The 18,269-nt window shown below is 54.1% G+C and overlaps 1 protein-coding gene across 4 annotated transcripts; it reads left to right on the forward strand.

Moving 5' to 3' along the window:
* Positions 1-6,944: 6,944 nt before the first annotated feature.
* Positions 6,945-16,465, forward strand: DTYMK (deoxythymidylate kinase). Of its 4 annotated transcripts, none has more exons than XM_082659004.1 (5): positions 6,945-7,082; positions 8,177-8,285; positions 11,697-11,787; positions 13,338-13,535; positions 16,201-16,465. In XM_082659004.1, exons 1-5 carry the CDS (start codon positions 6,953-6,955, stop codon positions 16,447-16,449), a joined length of 777 nt encoding a protein of 258 aa, XP_082515130.1. In that variant the 5' UTR covers positions 6,945-6,952; the 3' UTR covers positions 16,450-16,465. The 4 variants fall into 4 exon arrangements, with proteins under 4 accessions (XP_082515130.1, XP_082515131.1, XP_082515132.1 ...); XM_082659005.1 differs by having other exon boundaries at positions 13,410-13,535; XM_082659006.1 differs by having other exon boundaries at positions 16,197-16,379.
* Positions 16,466-18,269: the final 1,804 nt, after the last annotated feature.

Genomic DNA, 18,269 nt, shown 5'->3' on the forward strand with positions numbered 1-18,269 from the left:
CGGCGTGGTCACTATTAATGAGCCCCGCGCGCTGATTGGTCGCCTTCAGGGGCGGGGCGCCGTCTGAACCCGCCCCACGGCTTCCGGTCGGGGCCGCGCGAGGTGTCGCGCGGGAGCTGGGCGGTCCCGGCGGGGCGGGCGGAGCAGGTGTCTGGTAGCGGGGAGGTGGAGCGCGTCCCGACCCGGAGGAGGAGCGGCCTCCGGGGCCCCGCGGACCCAGACTCCTGCGATTCCGGGGGTCAGCGGGGGCAGTCGTTCATCACTGAAAATGCACGTTTAAAGGTACACCCTCCTCCGTGAACTCTTCACTAAACCCCAGGCAGATATTTAAGAGTGGAAACACGTTCATTGTTTTGCCAATTTTATCTTCATTGTAGAAATTCAAACTGTACAGGAATTTACAGTTTCCCAACCTCCCGAAGTTAAAGGACTGTGATTATCTTGCTCACCTTTCAATCTAAATGATAGCAGTTTCGGTGCAACCTTTCTGGCCCCATTTAATGCTTGATGTGAAAATGCACACACGCGCGCTCGCGTACATAATTGCACACTACCCACCTTTTTATTGTTTTAAGTAGATAAGTGTTTTTATTAATAGACTTTAGAGCAGTTTTTGGTTTTCAGAAAAATCGAGAAGCAAATACAGAGTTCTTATACACCCCCTCCACACATACACACGGTTTCCTTTATTATAAACATTTTCCATGGGTGGGGTACATTTATTAAAATTGATGAAGCAATACTGATACATTATTATTAACTAAATTCCATGGTTTACATTACGAATGATTCTGTGTTGTACAATTATGTTAAGTATCCACCATTACAGTATCATACAGAATAGCTGCACTGCCCTAAAACTCGTCTGCTTCTCCTATTCATCCCTCTCCCTGCCCCCGAACCCCTGGCAAATACTGATCTTTTCACTGTCTTTAGTTCTGCATTTTCCAGAATGTCATATAGTTGAAATCATACAGTATGTAACCCTTTCAGATTGACTTCTTTCACTTAGTAATAGGCATTTTAAGTTTCCTCCATTCCTTTTCGTGGCTGGATGGCTCATTTCTTCTTAACGCTAAAGAATATTTCATTGTCTATATGTTCCACAATTTATCCATTCACCTATTATTTAGTTACCTATTTTTGGCCATGCCGCGCAGCACACGGGATCTTAGTTCCCCACCCAGGGATTGAACCCGCACCCCCTACGGTGGAAGCACAGAGTCTTAACCACTGGACCACCAGGGAAGTCCCTCCATTAACCTACTGAAGACATGTTGGTTGCATCCAAGTTTTGTCAATTATGAATAAAGCTGCTATAATCATTCGTGTTTTGGTTTTCGTGTGGACATTTTTTTAAACTCCTTTGGGTAAATACCAAGAACTGTAATTGCTGGGTCACACTGTAAGAAACTGCCAAACTGGGATTTCCCTGGTGGTGCAATGGTTAAGAATCCGCCTGCCAATGCAGGGGACACGGGTTCGAGCCCTGGTCCAGGAAGATCCCACATGCCGCGGAGCAACTATGCCCCTGCGCCACAACTACTGAGCCTGCGCTCTAGGGCCCGCGAGCCACAACTACTGAAGCCTGCTCACCTAGAGCCCATGATCCGCAACGAGAAGCCACCGCAATGAGAAGCCCGTGCACCACAACAAAGAGTAGCCCCCGCTTGCCACAACTAGAGAAAAGCCCAAGCATAGCAACAAAGACCCAATGCAGCCAAAAATAAAAATTAATTATTTTAAAAAAAGAAAGAACCCACCAAACTGTCTTCCAGCATGAGCTGTACTATTTTGCATTTCCACCAGCAACGAATAAGAGTTCCTGTTGCTCCACATCCTTGCTCCACATCCTTGCCAGCATTTCGTGTTGTCAGTGTTTTGGATTTTGGCCATGCTAATAGACGTGCAGAGGTATCTCATTTTATTTCCAATTCCCTAATGACAAGTGATGTTGGGCACCTTTTCACATGCATATTTGCTACCTGTACATCTCTTTGGTGAGGTGTCTGTTCAGATCTTTTGCCCAGTTTTTAAATTGAGCTGTTGGTTTTCTTAATTGGTGTCACACTATCCACTTTTCTACCATTTACATTTTTAACAATACTCTTCACAAATTCTGGCCATGTTTTACTCAATTTTATGTCATTCTGTTTATTCGATATATTTCACAGTGTTAGTGTACCATACTTTAACAGACTCCTAATAGATGAACAATATTTTGATTGTTCCCAATCTTTCATTACCATAAATAGTGCTCTGGTGAACATTTGTTCATACACCTGTATGTATATGTTCCAGTTATCTACTGCTGCATAATAAAATACCTGAAAACTCTGTGGTTTAAAAGAAGCATTTTATTAGAGCTCACAATTTTTGTAGGTCAGGCATTCTAGCAAGGCTCAGTTAGATGATTCTTCTGTGTGATACAGTAGAGATCACTGGTGTGGCTGGAAGGCTGCATCCACTGGTACCAGGACCAGAGCACCTACACATTGCCTGTCCAGCCCAGCTGTGCTTCTTATGTGGCTGCTCAGGGCTTCTGGAGATTTCCAGGAGGCCCTGGTGGAAGCTGCCAGACTCTTGTGACCTCACCTTGGTCATCCCAGGACATCACCTCACCACATTCCATTGGTTGAGTCTGGGGCCAACCCAGACTCAAGGAGAGGGGAAAGTAGACCCCCACCTCTCAATCGGAGGAGTAGCGCAGTTGTGGCCATCTTAATCTACCACATTGTCTTATTAGTTCTTTTTTTTTTTAATATTTATTTATTTGGCTGCGCTGGTTCTTAGTTGAGGCATGCAGATTCTTTGTTGCAGCGTGCAGGATCTAGTTTCCTGACCAGGGATTGAACCCGGGACCCCTGCATTGGGAGCGTGGAGTCTTAACCACTGCACCACCAGGAAAGTCCCGTCTTATTAGTTCTTCAAGATAGATTCTTAGAAATTGTATTGCTGGCTCAAAGGGCGTGTTCTAAGTGCTGCTATTTCCAAATGCATTGCCCGAGGGGAAGGTTATACTGACACTCCATTGCATATGTTTCTACTTTTGTTAACCCTAGATTTCACCAGGCTTTATTATCTTTGCTTAACATGATAGGGGGAAAAAAAACCTCAGTGTTTTGTGTTTCTTTGATTTCAAGTGAGGCTAAACAGATTTTCACACATTTGTTGGCTGTTTGTAGTTCTTCTGTCATTTTATGTCCTTTACTGTTATCTATGGGGAAATTGGTCTTCATGCCTTTCATCTAAAAAAAAAATTCTGTATTTTGAAGGGTAGTGGTCTTCCTGTATCATATAATGAAAATAACTCCTCCCAGATATTGATGAATTCTCTTACAAAGACCATTTTAGAAACTGCAAAAATGAGAGATGATTCCCTAACTATTGTCGACTGAAAAAAAATGCACAACCTAAAAGTTGAGAATTCAGCTTTATTTGTCAGACTTTCTGAGCAACTGCTCTGAGGAGGTAAGAGAGGAGCCAGGATCTATGAGAGTTTTTGCAACAAAAACGGCGCAGTCGAAACATCAAAAGAGTACTGTTAATTAAAGAAAACAGACACCTCAAGTTAATGGAGTTAACACTTTTCTATGTATGGGAAAATTCAACAGTCTGGGCTCACTGAAATCATTCCTCTGATGTGCACCTTAACTATCTAGGGCCAGGATCCCGCTTCTCTCCCTCCTGAATCCCCTCAGGGTGCACCATCAGGGGTGTCTGCAGTAGCTGCCGGCTTGATAGCTGCAACATCCTTTGTTTACTGATACGGCAGAGAGTATTTTTCATCCATGCTTTTTCTTTCAGTATGTTGCAATACTTTAGATAAATCTTTGATAACAAATTTCAACCTTGGGACTACTGACAGTTTGGGACCAATAAGTCTTTGCTGGGGGGAGGGGGGCGCCTCTCCTGTGCTTGTAGGATGGCCAGCAACAACCCTGGCCTCCCCCACTAGCTGCTCTTAGACCCCACCCCAAGCTGTGACTGTCAAAATGTCCCCCAGTCAAGAGCCAGTGCTTTGGGGGAAGGCTAAGCTACTCTAACAAAGAAACCCAACCAAAATCCACTAGCACAGAAGGAATTTTGTTTCTTATCTAACAGTCCAGGGGCCAGGCAGCCATGCTCCGCGGGGTTACTCAGGGACCCAGATTCCTTCCAGCGTGGCGTCTGCCCCCAAAGGGCCTCGCCATTGTCTTCATGGTCAAGGGTGGATTGCAAGAAGGTCGGGGGGGGTTGGGGGAGAGGGAGAATGCTCCGCCCACCGTCTGAAGGGGCACACACCACTGCTGCTCACGTCTCATTGGCAGTAACTTAGCCACCTGGCCCCATCTACCTGCAGGGAGGGCTGAGCGATGGCATCTAACAGGGCAGTGATGTGCCCAGCACAATCTTATTCTTCTGGAAGTAGATGAGTGCTATGGACTGAATAGTCCCCCCCAAAAGTCATAGGCTGAATCCCTAAACCACAATGTGACTGTATTTGAGAGATCATTAAGAGGAAGAGAAACCAGACCTCTCTCTCTCTGTCCACAGCTGTACAGTGTGAAGGCCATGTGAGGACACAGTGAGAAGGTGGCCACCTGCAACCCAGAGGGAGAACATCAACCCTCCTGGCACCGTGAACTTGGACCTCCAGCCTCCAAAACCGTGAGGAAGATGTTCTGCTGTTTAAGCCACTCAGCCTGTGGCATTTTGCTCTTGCAACCCAGCTAAAACAGGGAGAAAGTCTTTGATGGATAGTAGCAAAGTCTGACCAATTCCTGTGATGGAAGGTGCCATAGGACAGTAAGAGCTACGGGGCCTCTTTTTTAATGCAAAGTCTCAAACTCACAAAAGCCGAGAGGACCTAACAAACTCCACATCCCATCAGCCAGCTTCAGCAATTCCGGCCAGCTTCTGGCCCTTCCCTCGCCCCAAGTACACTCAGGCCCAGCGCCCTATCTGGCATTTCCTCCGTGAAGTAGATGCCCTTGTGCCCGCTACCAGGCCTCCGTGGCAGGGGAGACTCGCACTGCTCAGGGCAGACTGCGGAGATGGTTCTCAGTGTAGCAAGCACAGAGACGGACGCAAGGACTCTCCTGTACCTGCGTCAGGGATGTGAGGTCACGACTGCATGCATGGAGGTGCTGCAGTCACCCTGTGACCACGAGGGACAAGCTATGAGACCTGGTAAGTTGTTGACCCAACATCTGACATCACTGAGTAGCAGAAACAGTTCTTGGCTGCCTAACTCTGGACTTTGTGTTATGTGAGATGATTAGACATCCTGGTGATTTAAGCCAGTTAGGCTGGCATTCTGGTACCTGCAGTCAAAGGCATGTTGGAAGAGGTGGAAGCAAAATTGCTTCCTGTATCTTAATAAGAAATTTCACTGTACTTGTGCCAGTTTAGCAACTTCTGCCATCAAAAGGGCATCCCCTGCATACAAGGACCCAGCAGCCAGGCTCCCCACATTTCCATGGGTGACCAGGAAGGCTGTGCGGTCACAAGCTGATGTATTGCACGTGTTCCTGCCTGTCTGCCTGGTAAGTTCATCCTACAGATGTGGTACAAGGCTGTCCTGGGACTTGCCCAACCCCAGGAGGGTTCTCTTGTGTACTGTAATCCCTAATCCCCTCATCCTTTTGAGGGCAAGGAGATGAAAATTTCAGAACAAGACTCATAATTCAAAGGCAGTGTTAAGTACTAGTGTTTGTATCAACGACCTTTCACTAGGTCGTACCGCAGTAACAAAGGGCCCCAAAGTCTCGGTGGACTCGGCATCACAACTGTGTTTCTTGCTGGTGCCACCTATCAGCTGCAATGGCTGTGGCTTGGCTGTGGCTGTTTGTTCATTCCAGGGTCCAGGGTGAAAAAGCAGCCCTAATCGTGCACATGCTGTTCTCACACTGGCGGCAGGAAGGGGAGGGGTGACCCGCACAACAGCTTTTAAAGTTTCTTCCTGAAAGTCAGCTCTGGTTACTTTACAGATGCCCTGGAAGTCACAGGGCCAAACCCAACATCAAGGAAGAAAGCCAACAATTGGGAATGATAGAATCTACCACCTTTCCGGAACCCACAACCAAATCAAGCAACGGTCCATCAGGAAAACGTCAAGCGACCATAGGTGTCTGGGGTCACGGGAAATCAGGGGCTTGAACCAAATGAGGTGGGGTAGGAAAGTCAGGCAAACTGTTGCCACGACCTCAGCCCAAGCACCGAGGTGGACGGTCTAGAGCTCGCGGGGGTCCGCTGCTGTCCCCAGCCCTGGAGAGCCCTCGCCCGTCTCTCGTCTGCAGCAGGGGAGCAGGTGCTTCACGAAGGCTCCCTGGAGAGCAGTCCTGAAGTTCACGGCCACACTTCCGGCTGCCTCCGGATTTCTCCTCGGCAAACTCGAACGTTCCAGAGGCAGTTCTGGGAAACGCGGCTCTCAGCTTGGCACGGGCCGAACGCTGGTGTCCGCCCCAACCCCCTAGGTTGAGGTCTGACCCCACCGTGACGGTACCTGGGGACAGGCCTCCGGGGCCACGAGGCCCGAGGGCGGGACCCCTCGACGAGAAGGCGGCCGACGCGGTCTCACCTGGAACCGCCCCTAAGACGACAGCGGCCAACCTCACTGAGCGCTTCCCGGTGCCGGGGCGCGCGCCCTCAAGGTCCCCGCCGTCGGGGAGTCGGCGGCGGGCGGGCCCCGAGGCCGCAGCCCCGAACTTTAGGAGGAGGGACGACCGCCCGCGCCCACGACAGCGGCCCGCGCGCGGAACGAGGCGCGCCCGGCTTCCGGCCCGGAAGAGGCGGTGCGACCGAGGCCCCGTCGGGCCAGTCGCGCCGCTTCCGCCGGACTAGTCCCAGCCAATCCGGCTCATCTGAGCCAATCCCGGCGCGCGCCGCGGGCGCCGGCCCATTGCAGCCAATGGGAGGTCCGGGCGGCCCGGCTGCGCTGGGGGTGGTGGCGGAGGCGGGAAACGCGGCGATGGCGGGCAGGCGCGGCGCTCTCATCGTGCTGGAGGGTGTGGACCGTGCGGGGAAGAGCACGCAGAGCCGCAAGCTGGTGGACGCGCTTTGCGCCGCGGGCCACTGCGCCGAGCTGCTGCGCTTCCCGGGTGGGCGCGGCGGGCGCGGGGTTCCGGGATGCCGGGGGCCGGGGAGGGGACCCAGGGGCCACGGAGGCCTCGCCGGCTCCTGAGGACGAGAAGCGAAGGCCTCCTGCGCTGAACTCGCTCTCGTTTGTCCGCGGGTCGGAGCGCGGGGACCACCCTTGTGGTCCCCGAGCCTCAGTGGTCTGTGGTTCTGTTTTTGCGCAGCTGCCCCGCGGCTGATGTGCAGTAAAGTCACGTGTTTAGTGAGTCTTGGCCCATGTACACCCAGGAAAGCGTCTTCACGACCAAGAGAATGAGTATATCTGTGACCCCTAAAAGTTTCCAAGTGCTGCTTTGTAATCCAAGTCTCCGTTTTATCTTGGGTTTCCCGCCCCCTGTCCTTGCATGGCTGTTTACCCTGTGAAGGGTTTTGTGTCATATTTTTAATTTTTTAAGGCAAAACATTGATCTTGAAAACCGGGGGTAGGGAGATGGGGGGGGATGCTTTTTAAAATTTTCTTGTTTTTTTTTCTTTTGGCCACACTGTGTGGCATGTGGAACTTCACTGACCAGGGAATGAACCCGTGCCCCCTGCGAGTCTCAACCACCGGGGAAGTCCGAAAGTGCTTTTTTTGAATATTTATCATTTTAATCTTTAAGCCAACCAGTCTACAAATCTTATACAGTTGATCCTTGAACAACATGGGTTTGAACTGCAGTGGTCCACTTATATGCATATTTTTTTCAATAAACATACAGTACTATGCAGTCTTGTGTTGGTGGAATGCAAAAATGCAGAACCTCAGATGTGGAGGGCCGACTTTGGGAGTTGAATATCCTTCTCTTGGTATCGAGGTAGCTCCTGGTACCAGTTCCCCTTGGTTGGCAGTTCCTTTGCAGTTGCTGCCTCCTACCTGAGTTCCTTCTTCCTAAAGCATTTTTCATCCCAGTGTGTCTGCACACTGCTGCCCTTTCTCAGGAAAAGGTCTGAACCTGTCTAAAGTTGTAAAATAAAACTCAAAGTTAGACTTGGGTCAGGGCCTAGAAATTTGGCACAAACTACGAATGTAGATGGAGAGCCTGTCCTCACTTTTGTGTGTTGTTCTCTTTTATTTTAGAAAGATCAACTGAGATTGGCAAGCTTCTGAGTTCCTACTTGGAAAAGAAAAGCGAGGTGGAAGATCACTCGGTGCACCTGCTGTTCTCTGCGAACCGCTGGGAACACGTGTAAACACCCCTGTCCTTCTGCCGCTCCCCCTGCTTCTGTGCCTGCCCCAAGGCTGAATGCGGCTCTGTTTCTGAGTGGTTGAGAGCATGCTGGAGGCTGTACCTTTACAAGGTTCTTTAGGTCACGGATCCCAAAGAGCACTAGTTAATGCTTTTTTTCTTCTCCCCACCCCCCGCTCCCAGCTTTTTGTAATTAATAGACTAGGTAGTTTTAGGTACACAGAAAAGAGCCCCCCCCAATGCCCCCGTCCCTTCCTCCCCGCCCAGAGATGCTCTTATTTATGTCTTTGATGAACCAGTGTTGACACATCATTAAGTGAAGTTGAGTTTATGTTGGGGTGTGCCCTCTCGCGCCCTCTTTTTGACTTACATCATCTTGGTGGATTCCCTCTTCACCCTGCACAACTGTTGACGAAGTGCCTGTGGGGTCCGCTCTCAGGTGCTTCTGTTTCCATTTACACACGTATGTAGGTAACACACATGTCATCGGAGGTGTTTTGTTTTAACGTGAATGAATGGGACCCTACCGTACAGATTACCTCACGGCTGGCTTCCTGAGGCCGCCTCCCGATCTGCACTCTTCCTCTTCTCTCCCGTCCCAGCGGCCTGCTCTCCGGAAAGGCTGCCCCACCTTGGACTGAGGGATGCCAGTGGACGGACGTTCAGGTGGTTGTGCCTTGTTCCCTCTCACAGGCAAGCTGGCACTGCTCTCCTCTGGCTTTGGCTTAGCCGGTGGTCTTGTCTGGAAAGGCCTCCCCCTCCGTGTATTAGATGAGAATGAGGGCAGGTTTACAGTCTTTAACACATCTGGAGTTTACTGACATAAATGTTGTGATTTTCGCTTTTTGTGGATTTCTAGAAAAGTAATGTCAGAGCAACTGAAAATGAGAAACAGTTCTGACTCCATTCCCTAATTGCTGTCTGCTTCCAGGACACAGGCCTGCAAGTCTCTGGGCCATTCGTTCTGCCACAGCTCCCCCTTCTGATTATTCCAGCCACTGCCATCAGATTAGGTTTGCTGACACTTGGAAGTCCTTGGCTGACAGGTCGGATGCCGGGCAGCGCTGTGGCCCCTAGTACCCCTCAGGTCTCGTGTGCAGGGCGGGCCTGGGAATGGGTGCTCAGTTAACTTAGGCTGTTTTGAGTTCACCCTGGTGCTTGGAGCACTTTCTGAGAGGACTCTGGTTACTTCCTCAGCCCCTGGTTTTCTGCCCTTTTGCTGTGCTGCGTCTTTACCGGGTCAGTTGCTGGTCGTGGAAGTCATCTCCCCTCCCAGCTGCTGCGCGGTTTCCCTGGCACCGATTGCGGTAACAGCCTCCACTTCCCTCCCCGGCTGTTTGTCAAAACCTACTGATCCTCTAGGGCCATCCAGGAATTAAATTCCTGGAAATGAGCAATCTCTCTTACTTTCCGTAGCAATTTAGCGATGTTCTTCTCTACCTGTTTTTAAACTTTTTATTCTGGAATAGTTGCAATCAGTCAGGAAGTCTGCGCCAAGAACCCCTGGGTGCCCTTCCCCAGGCTTCCCTGGTTAGTAACATTTTGCCACATTTGCTTTACCATTTGCTCACTCTTTTTAAAAATCAAGGGCTATTTTATGAAATGCTGGGTTTACCTGATGTTTCCTCATGAGTAGATTTGGGTTTGCATTTTTGATAGGAAGACCCCAGAAGTGACATTGGGTCCTCTTGAGGGCATCGTGGCGGGATGCGAGGCCACTTGGGTTTCCCCTGATTAGTGAGGGGGCTGCTGGCCAGGCTCTTCCACTAAGTGACTCTCTTTCCTGTTGTAAATAGTCAAAAGGGGAACTCATAAAACCAAAAATATCCCCTTTCTATGAAACCTCCTAGTTTGTGTTGGTTAGTCATCCTGCTGGAGTCTGTTATTGTGATTTTCTGATTCTGTCATTTCCGCAACACTGATCAGCTGGCATTCTGTGTAAGGAAGAGCTTTCCTGCCTTCCGTGTCCGTCCATCCGTCCGTCCATCATCAGTGGGTCATAAGCGCTACTGTTAGTCGTTTCGCTGTTCAGATTGTCCCAGCCTCGGCCTGTGGGAACCCCTTCAGGCTGGCTCCTTCGTCCCTTGGACGTGTTTCTGGCCTGACAAGGTATTGCGGCTTTCCGTGCCTCCTGCTTTAGCCGGGGCCAGCTGTTCTCTGCTCTTTGTGGAGGGTGGACTTCAGAGACCGACATCTGCTCAGCTTCTGCATGTGTTCACGTCCCCTGCATCTGTCTGACCCCTGCCATCTCATCCAGCACCCGGGCTCATCTGCCCCATCCTGCCCTCCACGGGCTGGTCTTAGGATCACTGCCCTCACCTACGTAAAGCCTGCCTGGGGCTCACGGGTGGTTGCAGCTCTGTTGTTAGAATGGGGGCACACGGTGCTGTGTCCAAACATCTCAGGCACGCCTTTGCCCTTCCACTGTGTTCATTTGGGATACGGGTAGGTTCATTTGACTTTGTATACAATTTTAGGTTTTTCTTTTTTTTTTCCCATTCTTGTTGATTTCAGTTTTCAAATATGTAAAACATGAAATGGTTCTAAGAGTCAGAATCATACAGAAAGGTCACTGCCCTGCCCACCCCCTTTCCATCCAAGCCCTGCCTTCCGCTGTCGGTAAGCAGGCCCATTCACTTCTAAACGAAATCAGCAGATGCCTGTTGTCTTGACTCACCTTCTGTCTGATATAAAGGCAGCCGCCTGTGTGCCCAATGTGCTTTGCTTTGTTAGCAACGTGTCAGGAGGGTGTTTCTGGGGCATCTTTCTCGCTCTCTGTACAGTTGCATCTTCTGTGCTCATGCCATATTCTACCAGTGTTCTGTTCACAAGATTAGGTAGTTTTAAGTGTTGATAATTTGCACTTAGGAATGACGCTGTGATGGGAATGGCGTCTCACTGTTGGAGGTGCCCCCCGCTGTGCTGTTCTGCGAGCTTCTCACCGTAACTCTTGTTCCCCAAAGTGCACGCAGTGCTTCTGGCCCATGCCAAGCCTCTGCACCCATCCTGCTAAGGTCTCGGGGCCGGAGGGTGGTGGGGACCTGCTGCCTCCTGCTGGAGGGTGTCCTGGCTCCCAGGCGGATGCAGGAGCATCCTTCATCACCTCCGGGCCACGTCCAGCCTTCCCTCCTGTTGGCCTGGCCCTCCCACTCCCGGACAGCCGAGCTGCCTCTGGACAGCTGCCGATGCCAGCTGCATTTATCCCCTTTAGTGGCGTTGTCTTTTCGTGCTGGGCTTTGCTGGGAGTGAAGATTCAGAGCCCTGGGGGGTGAAAGTCAGGCTACAGATGGCTGCCAGCGCGCTCCCTTCATGCTGGCTTCTGAATTGAATTGTGTCCTCAGGGTGATTTGAGCATGAGACTCAGGGCCTATGAAGCCAGGACCATGGCTCACAGGATCCTCTTTTTTGTAGGCCGCTAATTAAGGAGAAGCTGAGCCAGGGCATCACCCTGGTCGTGGACAGGTACGCCTTTTCTGGGGTCGCCTTCACCAGCGCCAAGGAGGTGAGTGCCGCTCCGGCCCCAGCGCGTGGTTTGTGCCTGGTGTGGACTCAGTGTGGTCCCCATGGGCACAGAGCAGTCGCAGCGCGAGTCTCTTCATGTCACTGCCTCTAGCGGTTTGAGATCCCCGTGTTCGCCAGGTCAGTTTGGTCTTTGTCGACAAGAAGAGAAACCTTTTTTGTAGCTACAGGTTTTCACAGATACAACTGCATTTTTCATTTGGCCGACACATTTCACATCATACATTTACACATATGGTCCATCGGCAGGCCTGTTTCATCCAGCGTCTTGTTTGCGGAAAAGATGGTGAGAGTGTCTGGGGTGCTTTCGTGCAGTGTTCCTGACCCCCTGTTCCAGGGAGCTGCTGTTTCACAGGCGTAATGGCAGTGACTACACTGCCCTTTTTTCCTGCTTTTTATTTAAAAATTTTCAAACATATACCAGCAGAGAAAATAAGCCACCCAGCACCGTCACCTGCCTCAGAAGCTTCTGGTCTCTGTGACCCCCAGACACATCATCAGTCCCTTCATAAACATTTCGGTGCACATCCCCAAAGCAGCTTTTCAGAAACCTCGTCTCACCCATTCCAGAGTGTCATCATTCAGGCAGTGTGCAGAGTTCCCAGTGCTCTCAGGAGCCGTTTGATCCGTCTTGTGTTTTTACAGTTCGATTGAATCGGAATCCCGCCAGTTAAGGTCCATTCTTGAAATGTCTCTTGAATCTCTCGATACATAGGTTCCTGCATCTCTTTTCTTCCTTCCGCTAAAATTTTTGAATTTTTTATTTTCCCGAGTCGCCTATCAAGAGGCACGGCATGCCTGGTTATCTCCTTTTTGTGGTAACCGTCTTTGATCGTGGCTAATTCACGAAGGGCTGCAAAATGACAGCCTTCTAACCCTGCCAGTCTTCCCGCACGAGCTAGCTGGGTCCTCCTTTAGGGCAGTCCCCCGAGGTACCGGCCACACGGCTCCATCTGTGACAAGCACGCAGGCTCGGGCAGGGCTGACGGGCTCCCTTCTCCAGTCAGGGTGTCCCGGCAGCACAAGGCTCTGAGCCCACAGCTCGGTTCTAACCCTTTTAAATCTTCAGAGCTGTGTGGCTCTCTCTTTCTCTAGAAGTGGGGACACTATTTTTAGAGTTGCGAGGATGAATGAGAGGGGACATGCAGGAGACAGCACACGGGGCGCTGGCGAGCGTCTCCAGGATTGGGGTCTTCCCCTCTCTGTAGAAGGGAGTGATGCCCTGGCTCGTCTGCTGCCACTGCTTGGCCAGAGGGTGTGGGACGCACGCATGATGCCCTCGGTCCCGGGCCCTGAGTGACGCGTCCTGGGCCCCGGGGTGTTCTGTCCACTGTGAACGTATTCACATGTCAAAACACAGGAAGGTGATGTGAGTGAAAGCAAAACGCTGGAGACCTAAAGGACAGAGCTGCTGCTGTGTAAGAACTCTCCCCTCAAACGTCAGCTCGCCTTTCCCCCTTTTCGATGAATTTTGAAACCAGGAATGAGACCGCATTAAGCTGGATCCGTAACGGTTGGGTTCTTCGTCTCCAGAATTTCTCCCTGGACTGGTGCAAGCAGCCAGACGTGGGCCTCCCCAAACCGGACCTGGTTGTGTTCCTGCAGCTGCAGCTGGCAGAGGCCGCCGCGAGGGGCGAGTTCGGCCGTGAACGCTACGAGAGCAGCCCTTTCCAGCAGCGGGCCCTGCAGTGCTTCCAGCAGCTCCTGGGAGACTCCAGTCTGCCCTGGAAGGTGGGCGCGGTGCCCGGGCCCTCCTGGGGGCAGCACTTTCTGGTCCTGGGGTTGGTGCAGGACGTGGGTCGGTGCCCTGATGCTGGCCCAGGGCAGGGCCGCACGGGCAGCGGCTCCAGAGCAGGCGTCCTGCACGGGGGACCCTGTGCCGAGCCGGCCGTCCAGCGGGCTCCCGTCCCCTGCTGGACGTCAGCTGTGCGAGGCCAGCACCCAGAACGCCGAGTCCGTGGGTGTCAGGCAGCGGCACTTTAGCTCCCATGCAACCGGGTCGAGCGTGGGGCCTTCGTTGACTCCAGGCGCCAGGCGGCCCGCACCCGCCACAGCTGCCACCTCCCTGCTCTCCGTCCCTGCGGCCTGGCGCCCGCCCACCTCAGGGCACGTGACCCGGCGCTCCGGTCCATCTTCCCTGCACGTGCCCACCTGGCACGGCCGCTGCTCCTCTTACTGCTGGCAGTGTCCTCGCCACTCGGGCAGGTCCCAGGGTTTGGGTTCTCAGTTCTGGCACCTCGTGCTTCTCCCTCGCCCTCCAGCTGTGCCTCTCCGCTGTCCTGCTCTGGCTGGTGCTGGTTTGTGGCCAGGGCCGGGGCTCCTCTGTGTGCAGGTCCGGAGTACACCCTTGACCTTTCTGTTTGTCTCCTGTGTGCTCGGGGGTGGAAGGAAGGGCGTGTCTTTCCCCAGATGGAGGCTGCAGCGCGGTGCCTCAGATCCCTGTCATGTCTCTGCTGGCTGGTTCTATCAGCTACTGAATTCCAGAGTTTTCCTCTGGTTCTTCTTTTTTTGGCTGTGCCACGCGGCCTGTGTGTGGGATTAGTTCCCCGACCAGGGATCGAACCCCTGCCCCGTGCATTGAGAGCACTGGACCGCCAGGGAAGTCCCTCTCTGGTTTTTTTTAACTAGTTCTACATGGTGTAAGTTCCTCTTGATTTATACTACGTTTCAGCACCTGCTGGGAACGCGACAAGACTTCACAGCATCAGGAACGTGAAAGGGGAAGGCCAGCGGCGCTCTCCTCTCCTTCCTGCACTGACTGTTCGTCTTGTCTCGTTTCCCGCAGCTTTAAGAACTTCCTTTAATGTTCCTGTAGGGCAGGTCTCCTGGCATAGCATTCTCAACTTTTGTTTATCTGAAAATTTATTTTTCTTAGTATTTTTCAAATTTTTAAAGCAGTCACAAACTTACAGGAAAGTTGTAAGTACAATACAAGGAACTCTTCCAGGACCATTTGAGAATAAATTAGTACCTGACACCCCCTCCCTGTCAAAATGGGGCCAGTCACATGGATCCGCTCCTACTGCCTGACCCCCCGGTCCCACTAGTGACCCTTGTAACAGGACGTGGTTCACAGGCACACCTCTCTGGCCTCCAGCCTGTGACTTTCTCAACCTTGACTTTTTTGAAGGTCGCAACAGTCGCTTTGTAGCCGAACCTCAGATTGACTTTGTGATTGGATCAGGTTGTGTGTTCTTGGTGGGCTGTCGCTGCCCCGTCACGGGCTGCGCACCCTTGGTGTGTCGCGCTCCAGCGATGCTCCCCTTGAGCTCTGGGTTAAGCAGTTCACGGTGAAGTCACTCCGCGTCCCGCTTTGAGGTGGTGCTTTGACGCTGCTCATAGACTTCCAGTTCGTTTATATGTTTACACTTGCACGGACTCACGTTTGTACCGCGTACTCACCAGCAACCTGTTTTCCTCACAATTGGAGGCGCAGGTTGGCCCAGGTCTGGCCCCTGGGTGACCCCCACCCCAGCCCCGGGTCCTTCTGATCAGTTCCCCTCACTTCCGGCCCTTCCCGGTCCTGGCCCATTACGATTGACCTCTGGGCTCACCCTGTGCTGTCCCGGCCCAGTGTCCTGAGGTGTCCCTGGTTCCATTTTATGAAGGAAGAGATAGAGGCGGTTATCTGGGCCCCCAGAGGACGAGGGGTGTCCACGTACGTGTCCACACGGGAGGTGCCACGCACCGCCAGCTGCCTGGGATGGTTCTGTGCCAGAGCTCTGCAGCTGGGCCGTGGCTGGCAAGGTGACCTTCAGGCGGGGCCGGGGGGCCCGTGGGGAGGCGGTGTCGCTCCTCATAGACTTTGTGCCACGGTTACAGCTGTCTGAGCGTGTCTACACCCTGGAGCTTTTCCAGAGTTTGCTGCGCCAGAGGCTGCCTAGAGGCTCTTAGTGCCCAGAGCTGAGCCTTGCCTGAGGAGGGGCCTCCCAGGCACGCCTTCCCTCATGTGGCCCGGCATGTGTCCCTCCCTCCGGTGGAGGGTCGCTCCTCTCGTGGGCTGGCCCCCCGGTGACCGAAGGTCCTTGTGTCAGCAAGGCGGGGCAGCCAGCTATCGGGATGAAGCCCATCGTACCAGGGAGAGGAGTCGGACCCAAGTTGGGCTCCCGGCAGAACCTGCGGTACAGGCAGGTCCGGGCGCAGCCGTGGAGGGGCGGGAGTGGGCGCTGCCCTCGCCGCCTCTGCTGGCGGCACCGGGGTCCCCTGGAGGTGAGCGTCTGACCGGGGCTGCAGCCGGGGGGCCAGGCGGCTCGGTCCCAAGGGCCTGTCCAGCTCACTGTCCCTAGGCGAGGCCGGGGGTCAAGGACCCCAGAGGAGCGGAAGCCGTGCCCTCCGGAAGCTGCCCCACCCGCTGAGAACATTAACCTGTCTCTCCCCCCTGCCCCTGCCCAGACAGTCGACGCCTCCAGGAGCATCGAGGACGTCCACCGGGAAATCCGCGTGCTGTCTGAGGGTGCTATCCGGGCCGCTGCACACAGGCCGCTGGGGCAGCTGTGGACCTAGAGGGACGGGACCCCCGTCTGCCGCAAGGCAGGAGCCGCGTGTGCACAGTGTCCGGGGGGGGGGGGGGGGCGAAGCGGGACCCCCCAGGGAGTGGCCTGCGGGGAAGCCTCTCCTGCCCTCACCTGTGCCCCGAAGATACTAATAAATTAGTTATTGTGTTTCGCTTACTGGAGTTTCACAATGACTGTGTCCAGGCAGTTCCATCAGGGTCGCTGACCTCCTCGTGGACGTCTTCAGACACCAGTAAAGATGAAATGAAAACAGCTGTGGGCAGCCCCGGGCCCAGCAGGCATCAGCCGTGCCTGGGCTCTGAGCGCCGGCCTGGCCAGTCTGTGTCCGAGTGGCAGCGTCGCTATCTGAGCACGCCCAGTGCTCGCTTTGCTGTTCCCTCTGTTAAGGTCTGAAACGCAGGTGTGTAGTCCCTCCACCCTGTGAAGTTACTCCAGGATGCAGTGGCCCGGCAGTGGGCGGCGGGCAGAGCCCCTGTCTGCAAAGCACCACAGGTCTCAGCGCCCTTCTGTGCGTGCCAGGAGACCGGATTCCGAGCAGAAGAGGACGTGACAGTTTAAAGTGTCACAAGACAGTCTGACTAGGGCTTGGGAAAACCCGCATGTGGCCAAGCGGGTTCCAGCTCAGCAGTGGCGCCCGCTCCCCGCACCGGGCAGGGTCCCTTCTCATCCAGGTTGAATAGATGTGGCTGTCCATCCACAGGTGCTTGGCAGGTGGGGGCAGCCCAGCCCTCAAGGGAGGACAGGACACAAGCGCTGGGGGTGGCTGGAGCTGTGCACTCGGATGGCTGTGCTGTCAGTTCACAGCGGGTCCTGCCTGCTGATGACACCAGGCTGGCCTCGGGCGCCCGTCCGTCTGAAGGGCCTGGCTGTGTCCACCCCGACGTGCAGCATGCACCCGAGGTCAGAACTCGAGGCCCGTGACCCAGTGACAGAAACAGTTGGGAACCGCTCGCAGGGTCAGACCACTTGTTCTGCAGTCCCAAGGGTCACCCGCGGGCGTGGCCTGGCAACCCTCCCATCTACCTGCCTTTCGATCTTTCACATGACCAAGGCCACGTCCTAGGTGAAGAAAACGAAACGTGGGGCGGGGGTCTTGAGAGTACCGGGCCGTCAGGGAGGCTGCGTCGGCTGTGGGCCTGGGTGGGATGCCCGGAGCACGCTTGGGCGGGCCCCTGAGCGGGAGCTGGGCACCAGACGAGAGCTCTCTGTCCCAGGCCAGGAGCGGGGCCACGAAGGCCCCAGCGCAGACTCTCTCAGGGCTCGGCCGTGCAGGTGGGGGTGGGTGGGCAGGCCGGAGCCCAGGGGAGGAGAGGCCAGAGCTGAGTGGGGCCCACGGGCAGCTGGATGGTGTGAAGACAGAAATGGCCCCGGAGACCACAAAATTAACGGGCCGCTGAAACTTTCTTCAGTAAGCCCAGCGCGGGTTTTAAAACATCTTGCCAGGGCCGCGGCAGCCGGCACCGCCGACGGGGCTGCGTGTCCTGAGGCGCCCTGACCCTCTGGCCTCCCCTAAAGAAGCCTGTTGGGCCCCGTGGCCGGCAGAATGACGGCCCCCAGAGACATCCTCGTCCTGACCCCCGGAACCTGTGAGTAGGGCGCCCACCTGGCCAAAGGAACCAGGAGGTGGGAGGCCACCCTGGATAGCCCGGGAGGCGGGAGGGGCCTGGTCAGAGGGGACGATGCCAGCCCTGCGAGGGGGGCGGGAGTTGATCCAGGGGACGCGGGGGCTCCTAGGAGCCGGAAAGGACAGGTAGCCAGTTCCCTGGGACCCCAGGGGGACAGCCCCGTTGACCTCTGCCCGCCAGGGCCCTGAGAGGTAAGTGTTGTCTCGGGCCCCTGCGTGTGGAGGGCGTCACAGCTCAAGAAGCCAACGCGGCCATTTCTGGAGGCCAGGACTCAGGTTCTGAGCCATGGCGCTTCCTGCTCTCCTCTGGCCTTGGTCCCCTTGCAC

This window comes from Grampus griseus (assembly GCF_964374135.1).
Source record: "Grampus griseus genome assembly, chromosome: 7".
Lineage (NCBI taxonomy): Eukaryota > Metazoa > Chordata > Mammalia > Artiodactyla > Delphinidae > Grampus > Grampus griseus.

Excerpts from the sequence above, each read along its gene's own strand:
- DTYMK (XM_082659004.1), top strand. The coding sequence starts at position 6,953 with ATGGCGGGCAGGCGCGGCGCTCTCATCGTGCTGGAGGGTGTGGACCGT. Across the intron at positions 7,083-8,176 it reads CGAGCTGCTGCGCTTCCCGG|AAAGATCAACTGAGATTGGC; the intron begins GTGGGCGCGGCG and ends CTTTTATTTTAG. Across the intron at positions 11,788-13,337 it reads CCTTCACCAGCGCCAAGGAG|AATTTCTCCCTGGACTGGTG; the intron begins GTGAGTGCCGCT and ends CTTCGTCTCCAG.